The sequence below is a fragment of the Rattus norvegicus genome, chromosome 18 (assembly GCF_021556685.1).
Source record: "Rattus norvegicus strain SHRSP/BbbUtx chromosome 18, alternate assembly SHRSP_T2T, whole genome shotgun sequence".
In the NCBI taxonomy this organism is placed as follows: domain Eukaryota; kingdom Metazoa; phylum Chordata; class Mammalia; order Rodentia; family Muridae; genus Rattus; species Rattus norvegicus.
This window is the reverse complement of record NC_141551.1, coordinates 16,929,531-16,942,379: the sequence shown is the minus strand read 5'-3', so window position 1 is coordinate 16,942,379 and position 12,849 is coordinate 16,929,531. Positions and strand designations below refer to the sequence as shown.

Below are 12,849 nucleotides of genomic sequence, written 5' to 3'. Positions count from 1 at the left end.
AGATATACACAAGCAGCTTCCTGCTCTAGCTGCATCTATAGTGAGTCAAAATAAATCTCTCCTCCCTCCAGTTGGTTCTCATCAGGTATTTGGTGACAATGAGAAAAGTAGTCATTTTTGTTCTTGCTATGCAGCCTAGTCTGGTCTCAAACTTAGACCCTCCTACCTCAGCTCATCTGAGTGCTCACAGTCCATGTATGCACCACTACCCCAAGGTACTAAAGGGTTTGAGGAGTAAGGATTACTGCATCAGCATAGTAGCTGTCTATCTGCTGATGACTGCTCTGGTACATTTACACAAGAGCATTTAATTCAACGGTTAAGACTATGCAATTGTGGAATTTGAAGTTAAGTGGATGGAGCTAGCTAGAGAAATTATCCTGAGTGAGGAAACCCAGACCCAAAGACAAATATCATGTTTTCCCTTACATATTTTGATATGGGTGCTTCATTTAAATAACCACAGAGCTTAGGTATCTATAGGAAGGGACCATTCCCAAAGACGGGAGAAGGAAGACTACCAGCTCAAATCATCATGGCTAAATTAATTAAAGCAAGATTTTTAATTCATGTACACAGTTGTTTCCCCCTAAAAAGGCAGTATTCAAGAGCTCAGCAATGGGTATGGGGAAGATAAGGGTTTTTATAGCTCAGGGTTAAGGGGTTTTGAAATAGGGGATTTAGAGGGGGAAATCAGGTAAGGTTAAAGAAGCAGAACTAGTAAGGTGGTCCTAACAGGGTTGTCCTAAACTACCTTTTGAAACAACAGTAGGGTTGCAAGATGGTCATTTAACCTTTTTAAAAATCAATTTTTACATTTTATATGAATGAAATCCCAGCTTTAGAAAGTGTGGGAAAACACCCCATCCCACCCCAACACACAGAGAACAAAACTAACACACTAAAATATGGTGCAATACGATGGTCTGTAGAGCTATGTGGTTATGGCTGGTTTCTCCATGCTCCTGCAGAGGACTAGGGTTCAGTTTTCAACACCCGCATGATGTCTCAAAAATTCTGTAACTCTGTTCCTAGGGAACCAAAACCCTCTTCTGGCCTCTTGAGGAGCTTGCATGTACGTGATACACACACGAATTCATGAAGGGACATACACATCAACATAAACAAAGTTATAAAAGGTAGATTTTGGTTTTATTTCTTGCCTCCTTAGTCTGTGCTCCTAGTCAGTTATACTGTCAATTTCATTTCACTTCATCATTCATAAACAGAATATTACTATTACTTATCTCACAGGGTATTGCTCTAACTTAAATGTAATAATACAAGCTAAAAGTATTTTGTTAATGTTAAAATAATGTCAATAATTCTAAATAATGGTAATGTTCAGTATTATATATCTTGGTTACTAAGTAAAATGTTTCTTGTGTAGATTTTGAGTTCTCTGGCAGCTGCCACTTGAAAACACAACAATGTTGAAACAGACTACTTTCATAATCAGGAAAAGACCATGACATGATTTTCCTTTCTCTTTGATCTAAACAGTTGCTAGCAACATGATATTGGAAAATAAAACAGTACACAGACTGTTCATGGACTAAAGCTTTGATGTAGGCCTTTGGTGGTTTGAATGAGAATGGATCCCAGACCATTCCCAGTTATTTCTCTCCCTGACTCATGCTTATGGATTGAGTAGCTCTTAGCTACTGTTCCAGCTCTGTGCCTGCTGCTAAGGCCCAGGATGACGGTCATGAACTCTAACCTCTGAAACTGTGGGTACCAAATTAAATGCCATGTCTTATTATTGTCCTGATCATGGTGTCTTATAATTTCAACTGAAAAGTATCTCAGATGCCTTCCATTTGACCGTCTCCATAGCACAGCCAAGGTCTAACATGCTATTAGTTCCTCATCTGAAAGCTCTGAGAACTTCATCATCATATTTGGAGCTAAAATAAATGTGCACTTTTCATGTGAAGTTACTTAAGGAAAAATAAAAATACTGTCTAAAAAAGTGGTATTCCATCCATGGGTCCCTTTGGATGGGTTTGTCAATCAACCCTTTTGCAAGGGTCACATACCAGATAACCTGAATATCAGATATTTATATTATGGTTCATAGTAGTAACAAAATTACAGTTATGCAGTAGCAATGAAATAATTTTATGGTTGGGGGTAATATTATGAGGAACGATATTAAAAGGTCATAGCATTAGAAAGGTTAAGAAAGGTCTAACAGATGGAGTGATTTAGATTTATTTCAGCATGGGCTTGGTAGAATGTGAACTCTAAGAGACTTAGAGCTAGCTGTGTGCAAATGCCTGTGAGCAAAGCTAAGCTACTCGTACACTCAAGAGCAAGACATTAAGCATGTAGACTGGCTGCAAACGACCAAGATTTTTTTAAAAAAAAGAGTATGCCCCCCCCCACATCCTAGGCTTAACAAGTTTTCATAAAATCCATAGCCAGTATCTCAAAAAGAAACAAAACAAAAAGCTTCCATATTGTAGTTTAAAAAGAAAGTGCAAATCTTTCTGAAAACAAAAAACATCAAAACAAGATAAAGAAATAAATGGTATGCTCTAGAAGCAGGTAAATCCACATTAATTGCACGAATCTCCTTGCTGGGCATGGCATGCAGGGACTGCCTTCTCTCTTTCCGTGTCAGGACAACAGATATGCAAGAGCAGTGCCCTGATACTTAATGAATCTCAGAGGTGCAGGGAAGGGACTTGGTGACCTTGCACTTCAGGGGCTGTGGATTTAATCCTGCAGCTATGGGGATGGAATTAGTCACTGTTCATCAGTGTGGAACAATCATCATCGTCCTGTCACAGGACTGAGAAGTAGAAACGCCATCGGTTTTTCAAACAGTGGTATTTCTGCAATTCTGACGAATTACAGAAGGCACGTCCTTCATTCCAATGAGAAACGCACTGTGTCACATGAGAGGGCAGCAGCTGTACAATGCCTTATCTCCTAGTACGACTGGAGATAAAAGGCTTGAAATTCAAAGCTATGTTAATACAAGTATCTGCTTAATGTAAGTGTACTTTCTGATTAAATTGGCATATATCGCTTATAATCAGAAAGGTCATTTATAGTGAGGAAATACATAATTCTGCACCTCAATGGGGATAAAATCACAGCAGATGTTGGTTAGTAAACACAACTTCTTTGGCTTTAGTTGTTTGAAACTTTATTTTTTATTGTTGGCAGAGTATATACCTTTGGGAATGCACAAACGCATATATTTATGCTATATAAAAAGTAGTATTTGTGCTCCCAACAATTCATTTGAGAATCAAAGGGTAACCTGCCCATCTCTGGCTTCATGGTGGATAAAAAAATGGAGTGTCAAAGCTCCACAGACAATCCTAGCTTTCTTCCAGAGCCATGGTGCTCACGAGAAAGTCCCTCCAGTCATGTCTCCAGGAGGACTGATCTGTGCAGGATTATCTGTTCTTATTAAGCAGAAATGAACATTATTGTTTTGTTTAGTCCCACAATCCTCTTGGGTCAAGATAACCACTGTCTTCACTATTCCTGACAACTAAGGGGTGCACAACTAGCCCTGGAGTCACAGGTAAAGTGGAGAGAAAAAAGCACTATGGTTCCCAACAGGGAATGCTATAATGCTTTATTTGCTTGTGCTATAAATTACATATTTATTTTGTTAGCATGAAATAGATGAATATTTCTACATACAAAGATGTCCTGCTAAAATCAAGATAAGTGATATTAATGTTCTATGGTCAGTATTATTAAACCTCAAAAGCAATAAACTTTATGAGTTGATAAATATTACATTTGCAACATGGTTAACATTCCCTTAGTATCTCAGACACTTATTACACATTGTAACCACAAGTCTACAATACATTATTCATATTTGGGGTGTCACCAAGTGATGGATTGCTGTAGGAAAGGCTGTCCTTTAAATAAATCAACAAATAAAAATGCAAATGTTAACATTTTCAGCCACAAACTTTTCCATCTTGAATAGGGAATGAAAATTTCACATCATATTGACAGCCAGCAGAGAGAACAATTAAAAACCTATGCTATGAATGGGAAAGATGACTCTGTCGTGACTGTTTTCTTTGACTATACATAGAACGATATGGGACAGTTTTAAGGGTTTTACAAGAACAAAGGAAAAATGTATTCCTGTCCCACAGCACTGAAACATACCATCATTTTTTACAAGCCTTTTGTAAACCTTAAACATATTGGAATTTAAGGCGAATATGGATTAAAATTTATTCTCTTTGAAGATTTGTGGAAGAGCCAGAGTTTGCAATAACTAAAAAAAAAGGTTATAAAAGATTACTAGAGTACACTTTGAAATGAAGATGATTCATTTCAAAACTTTGGATGCTAACGATGGAGAAAGCACCACTGTGCTGTCCTGGTAGCTGATTTTCATAGTACTGGGTAATTTTCAACTCTGCACTTTGTATAATACACTGATGATACGGCATTGTGAACTCCTCTAAAGATAGGATCTGATGTGCTACACAATCTTTTAGTCAGCTAAATGCTTATTATTTACAAAGCTCCTGAGAATCTATATTTAGCTGATCAGCAGTATTAAGGACCAGCAGATGAATAATCCTTTTCTTAACATCTGTATATATGAGTATTTGCAGCAAGTTAAACCGGGGCTTGTAATATCTACCACACTGATATGGTCCATTCACAAAATTTATGCTGAGAATGTTTTACAAAAGCCTTGCAGAAAAAGATTTTATTCCTCTTTTTGATGCTTCTTTTTAAACTGAAAGTCAACCTCTAAAAATAGATTAAGGTAGTGTTAACAATCACATTTTAGTGCTCTGGTGTAGCTCGGTGTTGGAGTGCTTGCATATCAAGTACAAGCCCTACACTTGAGCCCTATCATCAACCAACCAGCCAACCAGCCAACCAGCCAACCAGCCAACCAGCCAGCCAGCCAACCAACCAACCAACCATCCAACCAGCCAGCCAGCCAGCCAGCCAGCCAGCCAGCCAGCCAGCCAGCCAGCCAGCCAGCCAGCCAGCCAGCCAGCCAACCAACCAACCAACCAACCAACCAACCAACCAACCAACCAACCAGCGAACCAACCAACCAACCAACCAACCAACCAGCCAACCAACCAACCAACCAACCAACCAACCAGCGAACCAACCAACCAGCGAACCAACCAACCAACCAACCAGCCAGCCAGCCAGCCAGCCAGCCAGCCAACCAGCCAGCCAGCCAACCAACCAACCAACCATCCAACCAGCCAGCCAGCCAGCCAGCCAACCAACCAACCAGCCAGCCAGCCAGCCAACCAACCAGCAATCCAACCAGCCAGCCAGCCAGCCAGCCAGCCAGCCAGCCAGCCAGCCAGCCAGCCAGCCAGCCAGTCAACCAACCAACCAACCAACCAACCAACCAACCAACCAACCAACCAACCAACCAACCAGCGAACCAACCAACCAACCAACCAACCAGCCAGCCAGCCAGCCAGCCAGCCAGCCAGCCAACCAGCCAACCAGCCAATCAGCCAGCCATTTAAATGCCATTTAAATGTTAAAAGTAAGAAAATTTCACTTAGATTGAAAATTGAAGGAATTACCCATTTCTTTTTTTTTTTTTTTTTTGGTTCTTTTTTTTCGGAGCTGGGGACCGAACCCAGGGCCTTGCGCTTCCCAGGTAAGCGCTCTACCACTGAGCTAAATTCCCAGCCCGGAATTACCCATTTCTAACCCAGGCAAACCAATCCCTATGGGTTGGATGGGAGCTCTGTCCATTTTCCAGAATCATAACTCATTTGTTTCTTTAGTAAATTCCAATGATGACAGCACTGAAAGCAAGAGAGAAGGTCAGTGGAGAGAGCTGGGCAAGCTAACTAATTATTTTCATATGTCACATGTTGGTCGGCCATTACACTTCTTTGGAGTTGGAGATTTGGGCCTTGTCTTTTATTGACAACCCACTGGAGCTCTCTGAGTCATAGTTTCCCAACTTTACAATGGGATGAGGGTAGTGCTATCTCCATAGGCTGTGGAGACTAAGTCCAAGAGCTTGGCATAAATCTGGGCACACAGCACCGAGAGACAGCAGCCTAATTTACGATTCTCTGTACAAGTCACTTCCAGGGTCTTTTGCCGTGTTTCCCTTTCTGCCTCCACAATTAAAGGCATGCCAGCAAGAACCAGTTAGAACAAGCACTGCTTCTCAAGAATGCGTAGGGTTGTCTTCTGTGGCATAGTACTTGTACAAGACTTGAATGAAAGACAGCTCTATAGAAGCAAGAGCTAAAGCTCTTTCCTTTCTCAAATAACCATAAGCCAGAGAATATGTTTTATAGTATACCTTTGAAATCACCAACTTTGAGATCAACAATCTAGGCAATTAAACTAGGAAGTAAGCTTTAAAATCTATATTCATGCGATAAGATATGAGGTATTTAAGTGCCCTAAACCAACGCTATCCTCAAGGAAACATAAAACAAGTCCTTTTGAAACTGATGCTTCTATATATTGGGTCTTAAGTATAAAGTTATGGGAGTTGCTATATTAATATGAGTAGTTTTAAATGATATATTTTCTCTAACTCTAGAAATAGATGATCAAACAATTGGCCCTTCTAAAGTCCCCGGTATAAGCCAATGTCAAGATACCCTTAAGCACAAAATTCACTAGTGTTTTCAGAATTTAGTCATTTAAAGTTGTAGACCAAATGCATTACCACTAATGTGTTGCAGATTGGTTCTAATGCCACTTGTGTTAATTAGGCTCCCCAAATTACTTGGGAACCTGCACATCTGCGTGTAAGAAGCTGAGGGTCCCTATTCCCAGTTAGCTTTGACTGGTAAAAAAAAAAAAAAAAAAAAAAAAAAAAAAAAAAAAAAAAAGCAATAGCTGGGCAGGGAGACAGAGGCGGGACTTTTAGGTTCCCGGGCAAGGGACACAGGAGAGGAGAGAGAGGATCACCATTCCTGGGGAAGGAATAAGATGCAGGCTTGAGAGCTGCAGGAGACAGAATACCAGCCCTGTAAGAGCCGGGAAGAGTGTCCCTAGTACTGCATTCCCACCCCAATTGGGTCTAGGGCAGCAAAGGTGGAATATAAATTTTAATAAGTAATAACTCAGGAGTATCGGAGGAAAGGCATTAGCAACGTGGAAGTCTGGGAATGGTCCAGCCATTGTGCAGTTAAGGCATAATAAAATATAAGGCTGTGTCTGTGTGGGTGCCTTTCATTCGAGAATGCAGCGCACTGGGGCAGTAGTGAGGAATGTCTGCACTCAGCCAGGCAGATTAGAGCAGATGAACTGACTACAGCAACACTGAGGATGAGCTGAGAAGGCCACTGCTAAGCAGCGTTTCTGGGGACAGGATACTTCGGGTTTCTATGGAAATCCTTGTCGTCTGTCACGATCATTTCAGAAAAGCACAAATATAAAGAAATCTGTAATGAATTTGCAAATCTAAAGCTTGATAATAAGTGCCTGCTGAGTAAGATCAAATCGTCAAGATTTCTTCAGTCTTGTAAACATTCTCCTATGGAGAACACTAAGTCAAAGGATCTCTTAGGCTCACCTTGAGGTTTTGTGCTTGGATGACGATGAGGCTGGTGTCAGGGGGTGTTTAGGGCTTTGTGTTGACATAGGAGATGTGGAAGCATCTTTTCTAACTCCAGTTGCTGTCTCTGTATAAACAATAAAGGGAATAACTTGAGTATTCAATAAAGGAAATGCAAAGTTTACTTCAATAACAAAGTAGACCATTTGGGGAATCCCAAAGCCTTCAGAACAGACTACTGCTTCCCCCCTGAAATGGGACAATGGCAATTAAAAAGTTCCTTACATGGGTTTTTATAAATATCAGTGATTCACATTGCTTTACTGAAGAACAAACAAAATCCACCTTTGTGCAATAACAGACTAAATTATTTTGTTTTTAGACATATTTCCCTGTCATATTTCTGATGATTTGGGTTTACTATGAAAATGCCAAGAAAGCAAACTGTTTTAATTTGTCCCATTTAACTATTATTAACAAAAGTCTTCTTGTTGACAAAACAGAAAATCTTGCATCTCCAGACCTTTCAAGTTGATAGGGTCTCTTTAAGATTAAGATTAGATATTAACACCCCATTTCTTTTAAGAACTGTGTACTGGACTGCAACATGTATCATGTTAAAGACATGACCAGCATACCTTCATTGTAGGGTCTTAGGAGATTCCTAAGCAATAATTTCTCTTCCCATAGCCTGGCCTGATCTGGCTCCTGTCCCATTCTAATAAGTACTCATTAGCTGACTAGTTACTTTTTTCTCTGAGATGTCAAGTAAAATGATAGTATTGTAAGGACACATCTTTTCTTTTTGGTTTTATTTTATATTTATTACTTTTCAACAACACAAAACACCCATTTTTATTGTGGAGGACTGTGAGAATTCTGGTTCACTGGAAACTGCTGCCCAGCAGGCATTACAAGTCTATTTGGAAAGATCCGCTCTTCCTTGTAGGAGTGAGTGGTTATCTGTGTAACATCAGAGAGTTTTTGGACTGTTAGGAATACCACATCCTGAAATGCCAATAATGCAGAGCACTGCTCTTTTCTCAGTGCTTCTCTGTGTACATGGGAAGCGGGTTCCAACTCCGTCTGGATCTGGTCTGTCTCTCCGTCTCTTTCTATCCGCAGTTTTACCTTTTCTAGAAATAATTTTTCATAATTCTATAATACCTTCACTGTGTATTAAATTGACATTAACAAATAGTGAAAAAGAAAGATGGGACTTCTGTGGCTGGCCTAAGGTAACAAAGATATTAAGGCAGAAGCCTGCATCAATTTCCAGGCAACAGGGAGGGTTGTCTTCACTGTCTTTCACCATTATGAAAAGTGCGAGGCATTAAGAACTCAGCATCACAGTATCTGGCGGTAGGAGTAGGGCTACTCTGATATGGAAGCCAGAAGTTTGAAAGTAAGAAATTAAGAGCATGGAGTTTGATGCAGAGATTTACATGAACAAAAACACTATATTAAAATTCACAATGTTCAATATATAGTTTGTTCAAGAAATATTTATTAAATATCACTATCACTTGATTCCTTTCCAATGACTATCTTGAGTCAGTTCTTTTAACAGTCTGGAGTTCTTTTACTGTCCCCATGTTATGGAACTCAGATGAAAATCAAGCATATGCCCAGCACTGCACAGCTGTTGAGGGTGACACTGGTTTGAATGCAATCAGGCCTGGTTTGCTGTACAGACTTTTAGCTACTGTGTTAGATACCTTGAGCAAGAAAACAGTAACACCACCAACAGAGTACCAAACTGTTCTCAGGAGAGATGATCCTGGTGGCAGATGTAAGGACAGAAAGAATAAAATCAGAAAATTTAATATTCCAGAGAATTAAGAACAGATTGGAGGCAGGAAGCTGAAGATACTTAACAAGTAGAAACAACTAGTGGAGAGGAAAGAGGACATTTCTGGTTATGAATATCCTTTAGTTACTATCTTGCAACAAAACACCAGTCTTTTTTGTTTTGATATTTCTGTTAAAAGTTGGTTCTGTGATACTTTGAAAGAGTGATGTTGAAGAGAGGAACTTTCAGAAGATCCAATTTACAAACATATGCTCACTCATTTTTCTGAAGGGTATATGATCTCCAGAAGGTCAAGAAAGTTGCCATTCAAAGTATAGGTTAAGTTTATTCTCTTTTGTCTTTTAACTCTGAAACTTTTTGTTGTTGTTGTTGTTGAGACAGGGTTTTTTTTTTTCCTCTGTGTAGCTCTGGCTGTCCTGGAACTTACTTTGTAGACCAGGCTGGCCTTGAACTCACAGAGATCCATTTACCTCTGCCTCCCAAGTGCTGGGATTAAAAGCATGCACTACAACCCAGCCTCTCAAAGTTTTTTAAACATTTATTAATGTGTGAACATACCTATATTTTTTGCACATACAGATGAATGGGGGTATTTCCTATCTATATGTAGCTGGGTTTGTGTGCCTATCCATTAGATATATTTTTTCCCGATTTGGTATTTAAATATTAAGAACTTCTGTTTTTGGACTTGTTAAAAACAGCTGAATTGAATCATATGGTCAGTTTTGCTTGAGGAATGCTCTATATGTATATAACTATATATATATATATATATATATATATATATATATATATAATGTTGGCATAACTGACCCCAGATCAAGTGTCTACACTGGTGCCTAGGACAACTCCAGTTTCTGTTTCCAGCCATGATATCTTTGTTCCTCAGGGTCAAGTACTATTTATTATTTCTTTTCTGTCCTCTATAGCTTTAGCATGTATGTATTTGGTTTAAACATTTCTTTAGCATTGTTCTTGACTTTTATGAAAACTAAAATAAATTCTTAAAGTTTATTTGTTGATGATTGTGTATTGCTGTTTGATCTCTTTGGTAAGTCCTCTTCTACGCAATGCACTATTACTATGGTTGGCTATATATACATTTTATTTATATTGCCAAGTTTCTTCATACCTCTGTGTGGTCAGGTTGTTACATGTGCCAATCATAACTTGTCCTATAAAAATGTTCCACGTTTGTGCCTGACATTCTTCCTCCTTTCCTTATCTAGCACTGTGGTAGAGTCAACTGATAACTTAGGTTTTGTGGGCCAGACAACTCACTATGTTCAACTCTGTGACAGCAAAGAAAACAAGCCAAGGCAGTATGAGGAGGAAAGGCACAGCTGTATTCTAATGAGCTTTACTTGGAGTGCACTGGAGTTTACTTGCAGTTCCTTCCTCGTTTTTTAAGTGTGTGTGTGTGTGTGTGTGTGTGTGTGTGTGTGTGTGTGTGTGTGTGTGGTGTTCAGTCTTTTAGTGAATATTATATTCTATGCAGGTTTCACAATAAGTTCCTCTTACTACTTATGAAATCTCCTACAAAAGATTTTGTTAAATCTTTTTTTTCTCTGTTGCCCGAGATGATCATGTGGTTTTTGCTTTCTTTCTGCTAATGTGGTGGATTACATTGAATGATTTTTCTGAGTTGAATCACCTTTGCATTCCTAAATTAAATCCCACTTGGTCATGATTTATCATCTTCTTAATATGCTGCTACATTCAGCTTGCTAGGTTTTTGCTTGGGCTATTTCAATGCATATTTATAGCAGGCATTGGTCTACAGTTTGTTTAATGATTGCATGGTTTCAGCAGAGGGAACTCTTAAAATAAGTTCAGATATATCCCTTCCTGTTCTATATTCTAAAAATGTATGAGCAGTATTTGCCATAATTCTTAGAGATTTGGTAAAATTCACTGGTAAAGTTATATGGCTCTGGCTTCTATAACAGGAGAGTTTAAAAAATATATTATTGTTAAAGACCTATCAGATGTTTTATTTTTGGAGTAGAATCTAGTAGTTTGTCTGCTCAGTTTATCTAGGTCTTGTAGCTTCTTGTATATTTCTGTCACAATGTTACTCTCTAACCCTAGGAGGCTGCACATGTTCATTTGGCTTTTAAGGGTCTCACAGAATATCATATGAAAAGTGCATTGGGCAGAACAGAAAGCAGGGCTCCTGTCAACCTTCTGAGGAATCTATAGACAGGTCAAAACAAATCCCTGGTATCTGTTTCCACTGAAATCAGGTTCTTTCATCTGTGCCTGGGCTGACATCTTAAAGACTGATGCCTTCTTTGGGAGAGGATCCACAAAGTTCTCCTACCATGTTTCTGCAAAGCCTTTCCTTCTTTAGAGTTCTGATGAGATGAGTTCTTAATGGTGTGGCCTTCAGAGTTTCTAGTGGAGGATGAGACCTTGGGTTATCTACTTTTTTTACTGGCATGGTATGATACCATAACTTGACACAATTATTACAACAACCACAAAAACATACCCAACATCTCAGTTAGCAAACGATCAAACTAATGGGTGAAAAGAATGTGATGACTGTGATTTGACAGGAAATGTTCCCACTAAGGCTCTGATGGAAATACTGGCCTCTAGCTGGTGGTGCCATCTTCGGATTCTAGAGACATTATACAGTGGGACCTAGCTGGAGGAAGTACGTCATAGGGGTGGGAGTGGAGGGCGTGTTAACACATGCCGGGAACCTTTGTCTCTTTCTCTGCTTCCTGCGTACAAGAAATGAGGTCCAGTCTCCATGTACGCTTGTCTCGTCAGGGTGTCTGCCTGACTGTGGTGGCTACTAGAACCACAGTGTGACACTGAGAACCAGAATAAAGTCCTTGCTCTCTAAAACTGCTTTTACATTTGGTTTGGTCATAATGATAAGTAATATTACCTCAACTGCTACAGGAAAAAACAGACTTGATGAAATCAAACTCCTATGTATGACAAAGACTCAATCATCTAGGAGGAACTTTTTCAACCTGGTTTAAAAAATAACAAAAAGCCTAAATAAGAGCACACCTAGTGGGCAGAGACTGTCTTGAGACCTGCAGCAGACATGAGAATATTCTTTTACCGTTTTATTCCATAATTACAGAAAGAAGGAAGTTGTTTATGACTGAATTAACATAACTTACGTAGCTTTAGCTACGTCTCAGTCCCAATCCTCAGTTCTCTTTAAAAGGGTCATGCTGGGAGGAGACGGGCCTTCAAAGAGGTCATCAAGGGTCAATGGAATCACATGGGTGGGTCATACTCCTGCATGACTGCTGAAGGTGGTGTCTTTGGAAGGAGACACTTGGGAGGCATATATATGGAAAAGAGCCATGGGAAAGAAGAGTGAGATAAAGCTCTCTGTAAGCCCAGGGAATAGCTTCAGGGAAGGAACTGATTAGCAGAGAGCACAGGGAACTTCTGGTAATCAGGGAAATGTACTACATATGAACTAGTATAAATAATTGTCAGACTTATCAACTACATTGAAGACCTGTGGAATTGCATTGTATATAATTAA

The 12,849-nt window shown here is 39.4% G+C and overlaps 1 protein-coding gene across 9 annotated transcripts in view; it reads right to left on the bottom strand.

Annotated features, from left to right (window-relative positions):
- Window positions 1-12,849, bottom strand: part of Kiaa1328 (KIAA1328 homolog) — a 294,734-nt gene that overhangs the window by 60,010 nt on the left and 221,875 nt on the right. For all 9 annotated transcript variants that reach the window (XR_015642431.1, NM_001437308.1, XM_087593274.1 and 6 more), the window contains 1 exon segment: window positions 7,532-7,640. Coding sequence is in view for 8 of the 9 variants with exons in the window: in NM_001437308.1 (NP_001424237.1) it covers window positions 7,532-7,640 (109 nt within the window). In the remaining variant the exon portion in view is untranslated.